Source organism: Paralichthys olivaceus, chromosome 7 (genome assembly GCF_024713975.1).
Source record: "Paralichthys olivaceus isolate ysfri-2021 chromosome 7, ASM2471397v2, whole genome shotgun sequence".
NCBI classification, from domain to species: Eukaryota; Metazoa; Chordata; class Actinopteri; order Pleuronectiformes; family Paralichthyidae; genus Paralichthys; species Paralichthys olivaceus.
The window spans coordinates 14,559,987-14,577,650 of record NC_091099.1 but is presented as its reverse complement, the minus strand read 5'-3'; the positions used below and the strand labels follow the sequence as shown (position 1 = coordinate 14,577,650).

The 17,664-nt window shown below is 40.4% G+C and overlaps 1 protein-coding gene across 5 annotated transcripts in view; it reads left to right on the top strand.

The window, feature by feature from the left end:
- Window positions 1–17,664, top strand: part of megf11 (multiple EGF-like-domains 11) — a 77,040-nt gene that overhangs the window by 17,594 nt on the left and 41,782 nt on the right. For 3 of the 5 annotated variants that reach the window (XM_069528718.1, XM_069528716.1, XM_069528715.1), the window contains exons 3-7: window positions 2,489–2,596; window positions 3,716–3,817; window positions 4,222–4,322; window positions 9,412–9,504; window positions 9,667–9,687. In XM_069528718.1, the coding sequence (XP_069384819.1) occupies window positions 2,490–2,596; window positions 3,716–3,817; window positions 4,222–4,322; window positions 9,412–9,504; window positions 9,667–9,687 (424 nt within the window). In that variant the 5' untranslated portion in view covers window position 2,489. The remainder of the gene's footprint in view (window positions 1–2,488; window positions 2,597–3,715; window positions 3,818–4,221; window positions 4,323–9,411; window positions 9,505–9,666; window positions 9,688–17,664) is intronic. The other 2 variants (XM_069528717.1, XM_020078487.2) reach the window with 1 other exon arrangement.

Here is a 17,664-nt window from a genome sequence, read left to right as displayed (position 1 = left end):
CAGATGAACTGCTACTTAGACGAAGTGGAGGCCTGATTGATTTTCTTTCACATGTGAGTGAACTACATGCAGCTATCAATGCAGAAGATTAGCTGAACATGTGAATGCCTGTGTTTTTAGATACAGTCACTCAGAAATATTGAACACATCCACTCTAACATCCCCCCCGAAGCACATGCAGAGTACGAACAAGCTAATGTACATGCAAACGCACAATCCCAACACACTGAATGTACATAGTTGCAAAAACAACTCAGGGGTCAGTTAGTTTTTATTCATTCTTGTGTGTTTGTTGTTAGTAATACAACACTGTGTAAGTTTTCTTCGGAGGCCACATCATGGTCAGGGTCCAGAGACCGATCACTGTAAATAAGATACAGTTAATGGCGCCCAGGCATGAACCTACAGCATGCGATACGCTGTGTGTCAGTCATACATGAGTCATCCATACATTCTTTATCTTGGCCAGCGGTTTACTCAGTTATGACCTGAACATTCTGCGAATCCATCATCATACGCTCTCTTGCTATGCCTGTGCATCTAATGAAATAACCTCTGAGCAAATCAGCATCTCAGTCACTGTCACACAGCGGTCTCATCCCTGCGGCTGCTCACCGAGAGCACACATGTGGCTTTTGAAGGTCTCACTGAAGGAGATGAACACAGGAGCAAATGTTAAACAAGCACGGGTATATATTTAGATAATCCCAGGCTGCGTAAAAAAACACTTTAAAGTCGCCTGAGAGGTCAGCAATCATACACGTTTATTGCAAACCACCACACTGTGTGATATGGATCTAATAAACTTGGGTAGGACATTAACTTTGATGCATGTTGACTGTCCGATGATAAACCCTTATCGAATCGCAGGCAACAACACAAGTAAATTTACACTAATAAAACATCTTCAGCATGCTTCATCCAACTGCGCTGCTAAAAACAATAGAGCTAAACAACGACTGAGTTCTTGCAATAGAAGTATTCCATTCCTCTATTATCTATACCTCTTATACTTTAAGGGTTGCCGTGGCAACATTGAGAGAGGTGGTTACAACCTGGACAGGTCCCCTTTCCATCATAGGGCTGACATGCAGAAACAAGCCATTCGCACTCACATTCAAATGGGAAATTTAGAGTCTCCAATTAACATAACCTGCATGGAGGTTGGACAGGGAGGAGGAGAATATGCACCCAGTTATATGTGGGCTTAAGGGAAAAGAAGTATGTGTCAGTTCATTTCATATGTAACAATGTCAGAGTTTTGTCTCAGGCTATCTTTGATCTAAAGTCTATGACACCAGCCAACTTTAATCCTCTCTCATAGGGCCACCATTTTGGATCCATGACCAAGGATATCGCAACCTTTCTTTCACGTTGGTCATCTTTCATCTGGGACAGCTCAAATACACACAAGCTTATTCCTCCCTTAAGAAAACGGCTTGGTATTTTGGAAAACAAAGTCTGCCTCAATGTGTTCAGAGAGAAAAAGCCAAACAAAGTCCACCTTGCATCATTTGTGTGAATTTGACCTGAACCAACTGTGCAGTTTATTTTTCCCAAATACCCAATTTACCAACTGCACACAGTCAAGCTAGCTAACAAAGTTTGTGTGTGTCACTTGTGTACTCCTCAACTTCTCACTGATATCTGAAGTCTTTATGAATTCTGGTCATTTTCCTTGTGTTTCTCTCATCACTGTACATGTATGAAGCAGATTTCATGAAATGACCTCACATGCCCGTAGTGAACATTTACTGTGTATGTCAACAGTTGTGTTTTCTCCGAACACACTGTAAAGCTCACTAATTCAATATCTGATCTTTGGAGGTTGGTTTATTACTTTTTACCCTTGTCTCTTGCCCAGCCTATAGATGAACGAAATTACATCTTAAAAAGTCTTAGTACATTTCAATACATTTTTCTCAAATATGGTTTCTGTAGTTCTATGTAGTTCTTATCAAACTAATATATGTTCAATGGTTGGTTTTAACTTTTGATGCTATAAAAAAATGGGTGAAACATCATGATTGACAGCTGAGACTGACTTACGATTGTTTGAACGCATGTATAAGTGGGACCTTTTTGGCTTAATCTCTCGATCACTCCTGCAAAGTACCTGGCTCCAACTGACGCCATTGGCCCAAGATGGCAGCATTCGTATCCAAGATATGTTGGCCTCATTTTTGGAAAGTGGGATGAAGTGAAGATGTGTTGTCTATCTTTTTAAACAGCAGGAGCTACTGCTGACTATTATACTTTACACTGCACAGATAGAAGATTGATATCTAACCTCTCTTTAAGTCAGGGGAAGAAGTTGAATAAGTTTTTTCCCAAAATGATGAACTATGTCTCTAAATATTATTGAATTACCATAGGTACACTTCTTCCATGCACAATTAAGTTGTTATTGAAAAGGTCAATATGAGAGAGGCTCCATCTATCCATTAAACCATTTATCTTTATTTCCTGTCACCCTCTCACTGTGAAGGATGGGGTCATCTGTTGCCCCGCTGGCCCTGGTCCTCGTCCTGGGCTTTGCCTCTGGTGTATGGAGTCTGAACCCAGATGACCCCAATGTCTGCAGCCACTGGGAGAGGTGAGCGTGTATCCTCTTGTGTTTACCTCAGGACATTGAATTTTAGATTTGAAAGATAATCTGCAGTAGTTTGAGAACACTGGCTCCCAGCACTGACATTGTCGATCCTGCAACTTTTTTCCCCCTGCACCTGAAACAAGCACGGTGTTAACCAAAGTTCCAGACCTGTTCTCAACGTCCAAACAACAGTATCGATCTCAAACAGCTCAAGTCGCCAAGCACTGAGAGATTACAGGAGATGCAGCTTCAAATGAAATACGCAGGCAAATTGATCAGCGTACTCTCATTCCAATCAATCATGACAGCCATAGAGCCTGAATAATTATTAGTTGTGCTGGCCAGTGTCACTTTTGAGAAATAAGGAGGAATAATTTCTCTCCTCGATGCAAAGGGGTGGAAAGAAAGCTGTGAAGATATATGATCTGGATTATTGCTTGACCAAGGTGAAGGTACTTAGGTATCATTGTTCTACTTTGCTGGCATCAAAATAAATTCCCTAAGTGTTCCTGGCTTTGAGGTCCTCAGACTGCTGCTGGCTGCATATATCAATAATATGAATCACCTCACACCCTTTCAAGTCTTTCCTTTGCATATCAAAGTTATTCTATAACTTTATATGAACAGTATCTAATGACAGGACCTGTGTGCTGTTTTTTTATTTCAAATATCTCCAAGGACCATGCAAATCTATATTACTCACTTTCACTTTCGCCATGTTTATAACAGTTTCTTTCACCTGTGTATTCAGATCCCCCAAAGTACAGATTCAGTGTTTGAGTATGCTTTTGGAACTGTGAGCAACAGCTAACAACTAACATGACAAGTGGTCCCAAATTAACACCACAGGACTCACAGGCCACAAAGGCCAGGAAGCACTGGATTAATGTTTCACAAAGCTTTGAATTTTATGTCATATATAAATCTTAATCTGAAAAGTTACTAGACGCTATGGGTGACAGATTGGTGAAGTAAGTCAGAGGATTTATTGGGTAAACTTGAATATGCTATTTCCCTCTGAATTGTGGAGCTGAAGTATAAAGCAGTTTAAAATGGAAAAAAGTATATTACAGGAGTCACTTCTTCCTTCTACCACTATTATATTTATCCTCTGTCTTTCAGCTATGCTGTGACTGTACAGGAATCCTACGCTCACCCGTTTGATCAGATCTATTACACCCGGTGCACGGACATCCTCAACTGGTTTAAATGCACGAGGCACAGGTACGTTTACAAGAGTCTTGTCCTCACATTTATTACATCAGTGGCCTCAACCTTTACTGTCCCCCAAAACCACATCCAAGTCCACCAAGGTCACAATAAATGTACTCGTTAATGTTCTTGTGAAGGAGTCTGAGCCAGAATCGGACTGTAATTATTTTGCAATAAATGTTCAAATTACTCTTAATTTTTATAGTGAGCATTGAACTAAAATATGTCCCAAATACTGGCTTTTATTTTGTGGGTGTTTTACACAAAATTTCACTGGTTTTAATTCTTCTTCCTCTGTCGTACCTTATAAACTTGCCCATAAAAACAAAATATCATGGTACACTTACCTTCTCCTACCCTTCAGTAAGGGTTGCTCTTTGCATTATGTCGCTGTCTCTTTGTGTCTGTTTCCCCAGGATCAGCTATAAGACGGCTTACCGGCGGGGAGTGCGGACCATGTATAGGCGCCGCTCGCAGTGTTGCCCTGGTTACTTTGAGAGCGGAGACTTGTGTGTTCGTAAGTAACTCCTTTGTCTTAGACAAAAGCAGTAAATATTATGATTGATCAGCGCAGCGGCTTTACAACTCCCTGCCAGGCCACTGCCACCGCCACTCCAATCTGATCCAGTTTATCACAAGCGTCCCATGCGATTCCACCACAACATCCTCCTTTAGAATCCATGAGAATCTATTGACTTTTAAGATGATTGAGCGTGATTTAACATAAAGGAACACCGTTTTACACCATAACCTGCTCCCAGCTTTACTCTCCCCACAAGAGTCATTTAACTGAAGTTATATAACAATGAGAAAAATTAACGAGCCAAGAGGGCCCTAGTTACAGACTGAGTGGTTATAGCATCCAATGGAATTCAATAACATAAAAGAAGCAGAAGCCATGGAAATTGGACCATAGCAATATGCTGATTACAATCCTTCACTGTCATTTTATACGGCTTCGTTAACGGTCATCAATTCTATTTTTACTCGCACACATCAAACTGCATATTTCTGTATGTTGGCCAAATAAAGACAGAACACATAGCTCCACATAGTGTTTTTTATATTCTCGCCTTAACTAATGTTTTATTCTCTTTTAAATAAGAATAGACTCACATTTTAATATTTTCCTAGATCTTTTGCAGCAGGAGGGAGTCACTGGTATGTTGACTGCAGCCATGCAGGTTTTTGCTCTTTGACCACAGTGCTGCGTGCCCTTGTCTATATGGCTTCACTCGCCTGCAGGCTGCGGAGCATCGAGAAACCAGCCAGCCAAGAATAAGAGCTGGTGTGATTATCAGGGGGTCTTGAGCAGGAAGGCGCAGATTGATCAATAATGTATACATTAACCATTTGGCTGACAATGAAGGTATTTGTTCATTAATAGTCTTTTCAGGGTGTTAACCAGGTGAATCTGTGAAAATGGAAGTGCCTCTCATATGTGCCCCCCCCCCATTGTGGGAACAATATATTTTTTTGATATAATGCTGGACTGAGGGTGACAGAACAGCCAGCCTCCCCTCTAACCCTCTTCCCAATGAAGTGGTGAGACTGCGTTGATCGGGGCCGAGAGGGCAGTGTTTGCTTTCTGCTGTCTCTGCAAACTGTTCCACCCCTTTTAATCCTAGCACTCTCACTACCAGGATTAAGAGATTTGTACTCCCAAAGCTGTTTTGCATGTAGCGACCAAAGGACGCCCCCTTTTGTGAGAAGTAAATTGATCCAAAATTTTACTCAAGTCGTCTATTTCCGGACACTTTGTTGTTCACTGAATGTAAAATATCCCTCTCCCTTGTGTATTGTTAGTTTACTGTAGCTTCCTCCATAAATTCTGTTTCATTAAAAGTCAGAAATGTTTGAAGAGTGTTTGCCTTTTAATCCTGCTTGTGTGTTTTTTTTTTGTTATCATCATCAACTCTTACTGTAGCTCCAGTGAGAGCTAGAGTGGCTAATGAAGCTGGGGACGTGAAGACCTTGAATGAACCCAAATTATCACACAGATACACAGAGGGAGATGCTAAATCACCAACATAATCTTTACGGATGTTTTTACTCCCAACAAAGAGGTTATGTTTTCACCCCTGTCTGTTTGTGTGTTGGTTGGTTTGATTCCAAGCAAGATTACATTAAAACAACTGTACAGATTTTCATGAAACTTGGTGGAGGTATGGGACATTAAATTTTGGTATGGATCTGGAGGTGGATTTCTCAGGGGATTATAAAAGAAAATCTGCTATGTTTAGAAAGTGATATTTTATTTGCAGATTCAAATAAAACTGTATATATAGTGGTTTTATAAGTGGTTTCGTAAAGCCGAGTTCTCTGATGACCATACTACATGATCTTTTACCAGGAGAAACCCTGTCGATCTGTCCCCAAACTATGTTTAATCGTAAAATCACAAGCAAGAAGAGACACGGTGGTTATAATCCTCCAGCTCTTCTGCGTCATCCTGCTACAGAGTGACACATCAAGCTGGAGGAGGTGAAACACTTCAGTGGACATCAGTGGTAAAGAGCTTTGTTTTGTCCAAACCCGTCCGAGAGTCACTAACCAAGCCAATTACAGACCTGCAGAAATCAAGGGGCATCTTACCACTACATGTACCTTCTCCACTTTCATCAGGCTGGCCGGAGTTGTTACCGACAGGGCTTTAAGCCTAGTTTACACTAAGGGAAATGTTGGGCCTTGGCGGGAATGTGTCATTCTAGTTTTGTTAAGTTTATATGCGAGATGTCACATTTTCGGAGCTTTCCTCTATACGTTGAACTCTTTCCTGTTAACTAGCACTTGAAGTTTTCGACATGAGCTCTTAATTAATTCTGTTAAATGATATGTCGTGAGTTATTACCTTAATCTGTAACTAGCCTATGTCTAGGATATGAAGAACTCGTTTCCCTCCTAATAAGCATCATTGTTATGGTTGTGCTTGAGGAATTAAGTGGAGCTCGCTAATGACAACAGCTTGTAATATCTTCCGAGGCTGACGGTCTCTGCAGGGCTGTGAGTCCTCTCTTTCTAACAGAACACTTACTCCAGATGACTCCCGCATGACTCTTGCCTGTCCAGCGCTGCTAATTCTGAAAATGACGTTCAGCGGCAGAATTAGTTGGGTTTTGATAAAGTTTCAGGCGGTGATACGCGAGCACATTTCACATTTGGGTTTTTGATGATCGGGAAGATGATGAGATTTTTTTTTCTTCAGAAAGAGAGTCTGAGCTTTTGATTTCTTTTTCATTTTGGCTTTGTTGCATTTTTTTTTTTAATGCTTCAAAGATACAGTTTTAAAATATATCTTCTCGGTGCCAGACGATGGAGACATGTGAAAGAAGCTTTGGAGGGAGTTGTTTGATATGTTCTGCAGACATCACTCTTAAAATGATTTAACCGTCATCACAGTAATGTTGTACCACTAAAAACCCATAAATAAACAGCATTGAACTGGTAAGTCTTTTCTTCGTGAAGTTCTCTTTTATCTAACATTTTAAAAGATTGTAGTTTGACTGTGTAAGAATATGAAATGTATTAACACTGCATGACAATAACCAATTAGCTCCATTGTTCCCTGTTCTGATAACACCTCTGCATAATGAGTTAGATGAGCTTTTTATCTAGATGAAAGACTCAATTTTCCGACAGATTCCTTAGACGTGAGTTAAGCAGAGTGATTCATGAATTTCAATTAAAATGAAAGACCTACCTCCTACTTTATTATGCCATCCCTTTAGTACACCGGTTCAGATCTCAGGAGAAGGGTGCACTTTATCCTTTCTCCCATATTCAAAACTTCATTTCCATATCCCTTTTTTTCCTAAGGATGTGACACATTTGCATTTCCCTGTTCTCGCTGATCAGAATTTGCTGATTGAAACCAAACGAAATCATCTCATCATGGTGACATTGAATTCGTCTCCTCTTCCCTTTGAATACTCGGCATACTGTGGACTCATTGATTACAGGTAGTCGATGTCACACCTTCGTCAGCACAAATGTTCAAGCTCCCCCCTTTTCTTTCTGCTGTCTTACTTAAATTAGACATTTTTCCTGTCAGAGTACTGATGCCTAGAAATCTGCCTTGAATTATCTTTCAATCTCTGGTTTACCATTTTTGCCTCTGGAGCATTTCTGCGATTAGCACCGGCTTGTGAGTGTTTGGGATTCACTCCTCTTTCTCCTCTCCCCGCTACATCTCTCTTCTGGCAGTGGATCCTAATCGAAGCCTGATTGAGTGATAATCTATAGCAGCACTTTTCAGGCCTGCAGCCAGCTCCTGCTGACCTCTCTCTATGCCTGCAGAATGAGCGCCATAGTGTTGCACACAGAGCTGCAACATCCCCTCAGGGCTTATGGTGTTTAAAAAAACAAAATGTAATAGATGGTGTCCTTGTGCCCCTTTTTTAAATCTTTTTTAGTTGATTGAAAGAAGCTGTAGATTGTGTTTCTGATGTTTTGGTTGCAAAACCTAATGCATTGCTACACTACATGATTACATGTTCTGTGATATCATGATGACATAATTCCTACCATATTTTGTGACTTCTTTGTGACCTCTTCTCATATGATGGGGAATAATTTTCTGAACAATATTAATTTTGGATTGACTCCATTTTTTGTTAGAAATCTTAGATCTTAGAAAATTTGGTTTTCAAAACATATCATCTGGGAAGTAATATTCCTGCCAAGTTTGGTGAAAATCCATTCATTGAGTTGTTTTGTAGACACACACGCACAATGAAGTCCTGGATGAGGTCTGATCAGTTAATAGGAAGGACTGTCTCTCCTGCTGCCCTTGGGTTGTGTACCATTCCGCTTAAGGCCATGTGGACTCCCGATTCCCATCAGACGGGGTCTCTCTCTCTCGCTCTCATTGTATTGGCCTGACTGTCTCCTTCCTCAGATAAGAGCCTGCATGTTTCAACCCTGCTGGCCAGATGCCCTTGCCACAGATTTATTCATGCTAAGTGATTTTGTGATACTTTTCCTTCACGCACAAAACTAGCACTGTAGGAAAAGAAAAAAAACCCCTCCTTGTAGGTCACTTTATTATCCAGCTAAACCGAACATCCAACTCTTTTTCGAACACGCTCCCACGAATACTAATGTTGACCCAATCAATCGGGTGCCGTGTTGCTCGATATGAATGATCAAGAAAACTGCACACTTAGTAAACACTGCGGTGCCTGGACCAGCTACATTAAAGCATCACCATATGACAAAGTACTGGCTGATCATATTAGAGGGGATTTACAGCTTGTTCCTTCACAGCTCAGCCTGCTGATAACAGCTCATTGTGCAAAGTAAAACTCTGTGATAAACCAAGATGTTGACCAAGGATTCAATCTCCTCAGAAATCATTTAGCCCAGTGTCAAGTAGAGAAGATGGATGTTGAATATGAGAGCCACAGCTAAGATTTAGTAACTTAAAGGCATTGGAGAGAGATAGAGAGAGATATTGAGCGTTGAACCTTAAGGGCCATTTTCTTTGAGCTGTTATCTTGGTGGTTTTTATTATGCTGTTTATCGGTGGTGAAATGATGTTTTGCACTTTGTGTGTGCCACACTAATTATGCACTGCTCTGATGAGGGAATGTCTCTGTGTGTCTCAGCTCTTTGCACAGAGGAGTGTGTCCACGGGCGCTGCGTGTCTCCGGATACATGCCAATGTGAGCCCGGATGGGGCGGGCTGGACTGCTCCAGTGGTGAGTGCAATTTGCTTCTAAACCTACAATCAGTCAATTTAGAGTTATTTATTCCTAAAAGGTGTTCACAGCCAGGTAGTCCATAAGACTTTGCTGTGAATCTGTTTTGCCTCAATGTACGTCTACCTCAAAGCTGCTCAGCTTTGTATCCTCTCTTCTTAGCAAACACAGCCAATGGAACAGGTAAGTCACAATGAATTCATTCTCATTTGCTGGAAGTGGAAGTGATTTGCTTGATGAATATAGCGGATGGATGGATGGTTGCCTCCCCCTGTGTCTGCACAGTTCTCTGTTATGGTCTTAATCATGATTAGACTGGTGCCGAGGACTTGTTCAGTGGAATGATGAATCGCTGCAAGGCTGAAACAAACCGTGGCAGTGGCCTTTATGTTGACTGGGTTTACCTCAGCTTCCAAAGCAGGATGGGAGGATGGAGTTAAATGTATCCACCCTGCAATCAGCTAAATGCTGGAGTGTCATTGTGGCCAGGCAGGAGGAAATAATCCATTTATACCTTTTGATATTTATGTCTACAGTGAAATATTGAACGTGCAGACAGGAGGCCCTTTTTCTCAGGTCAGGATAAAGATAGCAATGATCCAGGCCGCCATGTACAGAGTCAACCTTCCTGACCCCAAATTCTCCACCTGACTTGTCCCAGTAGCATTTTACTCTTATTGCCTATTGCATATTTAGGAATGAGTAATGGGAGGTAAAATGAAATCAGTTGTGTTATTGTATAGATCTATGAGTTTTCATTAGCAAGAGAGCAATTCAACTGATTAGCAACTGTGTGTAAATCAGCTGCTCTCACTGCAGTGCCGGTCCATTGGAGGTGGATTCATGGGCGTAAGTGACAAGCCTGAGCTGTTTGCCGCTGCTCGCTCCCTGCAGACATGGTGAGGGTCCAACAGGGAGAATGCGAAGTGCAGGGCCCCCTAGGGATTCTTGTCCCGCTCTCGGTTGGTTAGGGTGCAGTGGCGTGTGCCTTTCAGCCTTCAGGTGCTGGGCTAATCCGCCTTATTAAAACAGACTTGATGATTGAGACAGAGGCATTATTCATAACTTTAGATTTCCATACCAGGCATGATTCCAGGCTTTTTCATTTACGAGCTTTCATCTGTAGAAATGAGGAATGTGTGCCAATTTTTAAATTAAATCTGCACTCTTTTTCCTTAGTGTAAATGGTTCTGCATGTATTTTTTGTCTTTCATTGTAAATCGTACTCTCACCCAGCACTGACAGGTGAGGCGAGCTTTAATAGAATTCATGTAAGTGTATGCGACTGTCATGTTTTGGCTCACATGGGCTGAAAAGTACATAATAACATTTATGTAGTTCCAATTCAATCAATCTTGTAGTTGTGGTATTTGATTTTGCATCATAAGAGCCAGCTCCTTGATATGATAGCTGGTGAGAGGGCAGAGATGGCTGCTCACATGACAAAGGATGTGTGATAAAATAAAAAGTGTGTCACCCAGGCTTGGAGATGAAGCGCAGCCGTGGGATGCTGAGCGGCCGAAAGCTGAAGTGACAGCCTTTCAGCCAGTGATCTGGAGCTGCATCAAAGGCTTCGACCATGTTTCTGGAGCAGCACCCACCAGGAAGCAGTTTTGTATATGGGTCAGGTGGTGAAAATAAAGGAGTTGGACAGTTTGTGGCCAGAAAAAAGAAGGAGATAAAGGTGGGAGGGATTTGGTGTGTTGTGTCGGGAGAGCGGTGATGAAGGCTGAAGAAAGATATCGCCTGTTTTTCACCCGCTGGTGTCCACCTGCTGTAGCCAGAAAAACATTTCATCCTCTTTCTCGGCCTGAGGCAACTGTCCCACTGAGACCAGACCTGCCCTGTGACCTGTGCGGAGTGCTGGGGTGTCTTAGACTCATCTCAAGGACACACTGTTGGATGTGAACCACAGATAAAACAGCACTACAGGATGCTGTCTGTTGTTTACTGTTGTTTGCAAATGATGTCTCGTTCGACATCTATCACATGTGAATTTGGAGCACTCTGCGTTGAGGTTGTGTTCTCTCAGTAGAGTGATGAATGATTAATTGCTGCTGTTGTTTAGTGTGATTGCATTAATGCCCGTGTTTCGTGTTTGTGGAACGTGCCCTTTAACATGTTTCTCTGATCTCATGTTATGAAATGATTACAGCTTCGGACAAAAAGAGAGTGTGATGACATGTACCTGTTAATGTTTTTCTCTGCTGTGCTTGTGTTTTCTGTTGCTTTGCCTTCTGCTTGTTTTTTTAATAATGAAATATACTGTTTGTCTTGTGTGTGTTGCTATGTATGCTGTGTTTGCCATTTGCGCTGGTTTTCAGTAAAAATCTAACCCTATAAAAAACAGGGTCTTAAAAAATGTAAAAGTCTAAAATATCTAAGGCCTTAATCTTGAATACATTAAAATATTACATATTTGGTCTCTAATATATTTAGGTAAGTCTTAATTATGTTAATGTTAATGTTAATGCTTCAAAATGGTTTTTTTTAAAGAAACGTTTTGGTAGCATGCATAGTTTGAAATGTCTTGTGTGCTTTAGTTCTTTCTAAATAATACAGTTATTATCACACTGTACTAAAACTACAAACAAGAACAACATGGAACTGATAACTGAGTCTACAACAGTCAGAATTTATCTCAGTACACTCAGCTTGGCTGTGGGAAAAACTTTATACACATACTGTCTCTGCCTTCTTATCTTTGCTCATAGGGAAGTGTTAGTAATTCTGGGACTCTGATTTTCTGTCATTTCTGTCATACTTAGAAGCTTAGCATAGACTGTATATAAAAATGGCTGACATGACAGCTCCCCAAAAGTGAAGCAGAAGAACATTGGTCTCACGTGGTGGCTGGTTGAAGTAAAGGTCATAAATCTTGCTTCCTCCATATTAATGGATGGAACATGGACCAAAGTAAAAAGTAAATTGTTTATCATTTTAGCTAGTTCTTATCACACTGATGTTTGTTCAAGTGTTCATTTAACAGATGAGCTTGATGTTAATTAGTTATTTAAAGGTACAGTGTGCAGAATTTTGTGATATCTAGTGTTGAAATTGCATGTTGCAGCTGAACACCCCTCACCTCACCCTCCCCTTCCAAACATGAAAAAGAACCTGTGGCAGCCTTTAGTTAAAAACTCAAAAGGTGTTAAGTTTGTCCAGTCTGGACTAATGTAAAAAACATGGCGGCCTCCGTAGAGAGGGTCCCCTCGATGTAAATATAAAGTATTTAAATATAAAGGGCCTTTTCTAGGGTAAAGAAAACTACAATTCATACAATTTAGATGAAATCTAAATCATCATGAGGATTATTATCCATTAAATATCTGCCAATAGTTCCCTTTCACCTAAATCTTACACACTGGACCTTTAATGCTATAAAAACTGGGTAAAATGATTGACAGCTGAAACTGACTCACAGTTAGGTCAAGTGCATGTATATTACTACTGTGGCCCCATCCCCTGATCACTACTGTGCAAACTCTGCATTCAAATACTCAAGATGAAGGTATTCGTATTGAGGATATTTTTGCTTCATTTCTTGATAGTGGGAGAAAGTGGAGACGAGTCATCCACCTTTATAATCAGTCTATGTACTTGACATAGGTCTAAAGTTAATTACTATGTCTTAAAAAGTCACTTTTTGAAACCTACATTTACAGAAATAAATGAAATAAAACCAAAGTCTCAGTAAAATAGAAAAAGCAGCAATCTTTGCCAAGGCAGTTCAGGTCGATGGAGCTCTGCTTATGTGTCTGAACAATATAGTTTTGTTCTGCAGAAGTATTGTGTTTTAACAAAGTAGTGAATTTATTTGTTGTGGTACATGTTGCTGTAAAAGCCAACATTGTGGGATATAATGTGCAATAAAATCATTATAAACCTGTAATTTTGGAATATAGAGTTTTTCTGGTATAAAAGTAGACTTTGCTTTTCTCAAGTTGTACTCCCTGCACTTTCTAGTAGTCGTGATTTAATCCCTCCTGATGAGCCAGGCACACAGGTTCCCTATATACTACAGTAATAACAGCTTTCAAATGCAGACAACGATAAAGATAGTTGTATGTACAAGGTATATTTAGTTATGACTGCCGTCACTTGTTAAATATTATGTGCAATGAAGCACTATCATTGATTTCATGTGCTTCAGTTGGATAATGACATGTCCCCCTGTGCAGAGAGCTGTGCATAAATATGGAAGTCTGATTTATTTATTTATTTTTTTTATTTCTTCCCTCTGCCTGATCGGAGTGTGCTTCTCCTCATTGTGGGGGAAATGTTCGCCCGCTTGTTCAGAGACGCTGCAAATCAATGCTACCGAGATAACGTATCTGAAAAGTCCAAGGAGTAGTTTAGCTTTGTTAACCACTGAGCATCCTTTGTGTTCCAAGAGGAAATCTATCACACTTAATAGCCAAATCTAATGTGGTTGGTCAGCTGTGGTCCATGAGGTAACATATTCCTCCCTAATGTATTCAAATGGGAGGCCAGCCTCTGCTGCGGGTGCTGTACATACACATGCTTAATTGATGAATGTGGTCTGTGAACGCCTGTTTCTGGGGTATTGCTCGAGACACGCTGGCTAAATTCTACTTATTTCATGTTAATTCTCAAATAGAACAGTAAGATTATTCATTATTAAGGTTTTTACATCAGTGATTGGTTTCATTAGGATTTTTAACTCGCTTTGTTGAATAATTTGGTCGGGGTCAAGCAGAGATGGCAGATATTTCCTTTAGCTTCACTGGCTCATTTTCTTGCCCCAACAGGCGTAGATGTAATGTGAAAGAGTAACCAGACCAAATCTAAGCAGTTTAACTTCATTTTGGCATGAAGAAAAAAAAAACAGGACTCCCTCTGGCACCTGTCGACAGTACTTGCACATTATTCTCAGATGTGCTTGTGAGCCAGATGGTTCCTCCTGTATCCCACAGCAGCAGGACATTGACATGCATCACTGTCAAAGACTAAGAGAGTGTGAATTACAGTGGAAGGGACAGAGATGCTAACACAGATGTTGATACATCACTTTAAATGTCTTTGTACTATCCTCCTTAAACATCTCTCCCTATTAATAAACCGAATTTATTATTTGTGTGTGTGTCTGAATGGTTACATCACTGTAAAAGCCACAGGTCACTTTTAGAGATTATAGTCCCATATAAACAAAAAAACAAAAATGGAAAAGTGGGATTTGCTCCCCACATCATCTTTTGAACAAGAAGTCGAAATCGATTGAGTTCCTCATTATACAAGCTTGTAGAGGAAGACATTTTGGGAGAACTATAAATATTCTAACTGCATCATTGTAAGGGGGTTCCTTGCTGCTTGTAACAGTCGATGCCGACTGCCTCATTCGTTTTGACAGATCAAAGAATCCAGGATGATATTTCTCCAGGGGACAGAAGATGGGCTGATCTATAGAGCCTCATGGAGCACACTTAATACTCTATATGTGCGTGTGTATCCATCGAGCCCTCCTGCGTTGACAGAGCTTTGTTTTTGTGTAGTTCACTGGGCTCCTGGGGAGCATTGCAGCCAGTTTATTTGCTGAGAAGTGCGTGTCAGTGTTTTTTATTTCTCCAAAGCAAATCCATTGAGATAGCAACTCATTTCTGACCCTATATAATATAGATGAACTGGAGACAGTGGAAGTTCAAACTTTACCTTTAACATGTGTGTGTGTTCATAACAAGAACAGCCCTGCATTAAAACAACATGAACGGCTGTAGTGTGGATATCGTTCATCAGGTATTGATGAGGCATACATTAGGATCCACAATATCAAATTTGAGTAACAGAGTCACGTGTTTGAGGCTTATCAGATACCAAAACACTATTGTAACTTCAGTTTCAAACTACTGAAACTACTCACTCAAAAATTGTGAGGTAAATCATTCATGTTACAAAGTCATTTTATTGGTTATCCAAAGTGGAGCCAGGCTGAACTTTAGCTGGACAGCAGCACAGCATCATTTGTCAAGGTGCTGTGGTTTAGGCTTTGTGTTATTACACTGCATTTTATTATTTGCCAAAGTCCACTGTAATGACAACCTGCTGCTGTACATCTCTGGATTGGCTGCATCCATTTACCAGAAATCTTTATCTGTTGGACAGTGTCTTGCATATGTCAAGAACTGTTCATCCATTCTGTTTCCCACTGCTTTGAATTGTTAATGGTCCATGGGAGTGCAATGTTGAATTTAGTTAAGGGATAAATTCAATTTTAATAAAAATCGAAATAAACAGTTGACCAGCTCTCTGTAGCAGCAGTGGCTGGGACTCATCAACCTAAGTGACGTTGTCGATGACGACAACAGCGCATTCATGACAGCAACAGCTAAATTCTCGGGGTTGTGCATACTGAGTCAAGCTTTTACTGAACTTTGACTAAACAGATGAACAGCTCTTTGTGCAGCAGCTGTGGGTTCTGCAGACTGCAAACGACAAAGCTAAAATTAGTTGTTAGTATAATAATTTTATGTTAAAGAGTAAAATGCAGTTTGATATTGTAAAGTCATTAGATTTAAATTGTATTTCCTCAATAAACGCATACCTCGAACATTATGTCGAGACTATTAGATGAATTGATCACATAACATTGATTTACAGACAGCTGCTGGCTGTCAAACAGAACAGACTGAACCATGTGAATGTGGACGTCACTGCTGTCACTTTGACAGAGATGCTACAGGATGTGTCTTGGACAACATGCCTCTCAGATCGTTTCCCTGTCTGTCTCTTCAGTGACTCATGTGACTTATATGTGGTGTAAATCACCGTGCTGACTGACTGATGGGGAGTCCACCCAATGAATTGTGCTGCACACATTGAAGCAGAGAGCCTAATGTCCGCTAACACACAAACACACACACACAGATGCTGATCATGCACTAAACATTATTATATTGTCACAGAAAGTGACCAACTCATTCTTTTGAAAAGGTTTTGCATCAGCTGGCTTGACACAAGCACACATGCACACACACACACACACACATACACATATAGAATCACATATGTTTTAATGTGAGTCTATGTGCATACATCTAACATTTTCTGTACATATTAGCCTCAGTCTCCCAGTATACAGATTGACTTTGTCGGCACTGAAGATTTTTTGCACCATCCCATTAAGCAAGATTTATTGTTCCCCAAGAGCTCACTGCTCCATTACATTTGGGAGGATGCCTAAAAGAGTGTGTGTGCTTTCCATTCCACACACACAACCTGAGCACAAAAAGCTGGTGCATATCATGACACATTGTGGTGATGGTTAGTGCAATACAACAGTCAGTCCCACTTGTCATTATCACTGTGATGCTTGTCATTAGTCTGCGAGGGAGAGAGAGAGTGAGGAGCTCCTGGAACACATCACCCGTCTCTGAGACTCTGCATAGATGGCTTGATTTAATAAGGACATTAAAAAGCCTTATCTCTTGTCCTTAAGAGAAGGTCAGTGTGTCTAAAATAACTGAAATGCTATGATAACAGTTTAGAGAGATGAGATACCCCCTGAATACTAATGAAGAACAAAGATGTTTCAGGCTCCTTTCACAGTCTATAAGTCACTCTTGATTTTGTTGGGCCATTGTTGTGTCTATGAAATTTGTTTCCCGAGATGAAATTGATTTTTACCGACCATTGGCTTTGATGAGGGTTTTTTTAAGAGTTCAGTGTGTGGTAGACACAATCCCACACATCAGATTTAGGCTGTCAGTGTAAAAACACAGCTCAGTTTAAGTCCCTCCAAATTCCACCGACAAAATGTCTCTGTCAATGTTGGATTGTTTGTGTGTCTGTTTGGACCAGTGGCACATGCTTTCTAGTATGTGACCTTTAAAAGAAAAGCTATGAAGGCTTGAAGAGGTAAATCAACTCTCTTACACATGATGAAAATTCTATTAGAGAAAAGTATTCTGTGTTGCAGAAAATATTTTTTTTTCTAGTATTTTTATTTTTATTTTTTGTGCTTTTTTTTTTGATAATTACCTTTGGGGGCTAATCAGTCAGGTTTTTTTGTTTTTTTTTCTATCCGCCTGACAAAAATAGTCAAATCTTTATGGATGGCCACGACCATTGGCCACCAACGCATGTAGGATTTCTCCAAAGGCTGCCAATGGTCTGTCTGACTGTGACAAACAGTCAGCGTGTTAG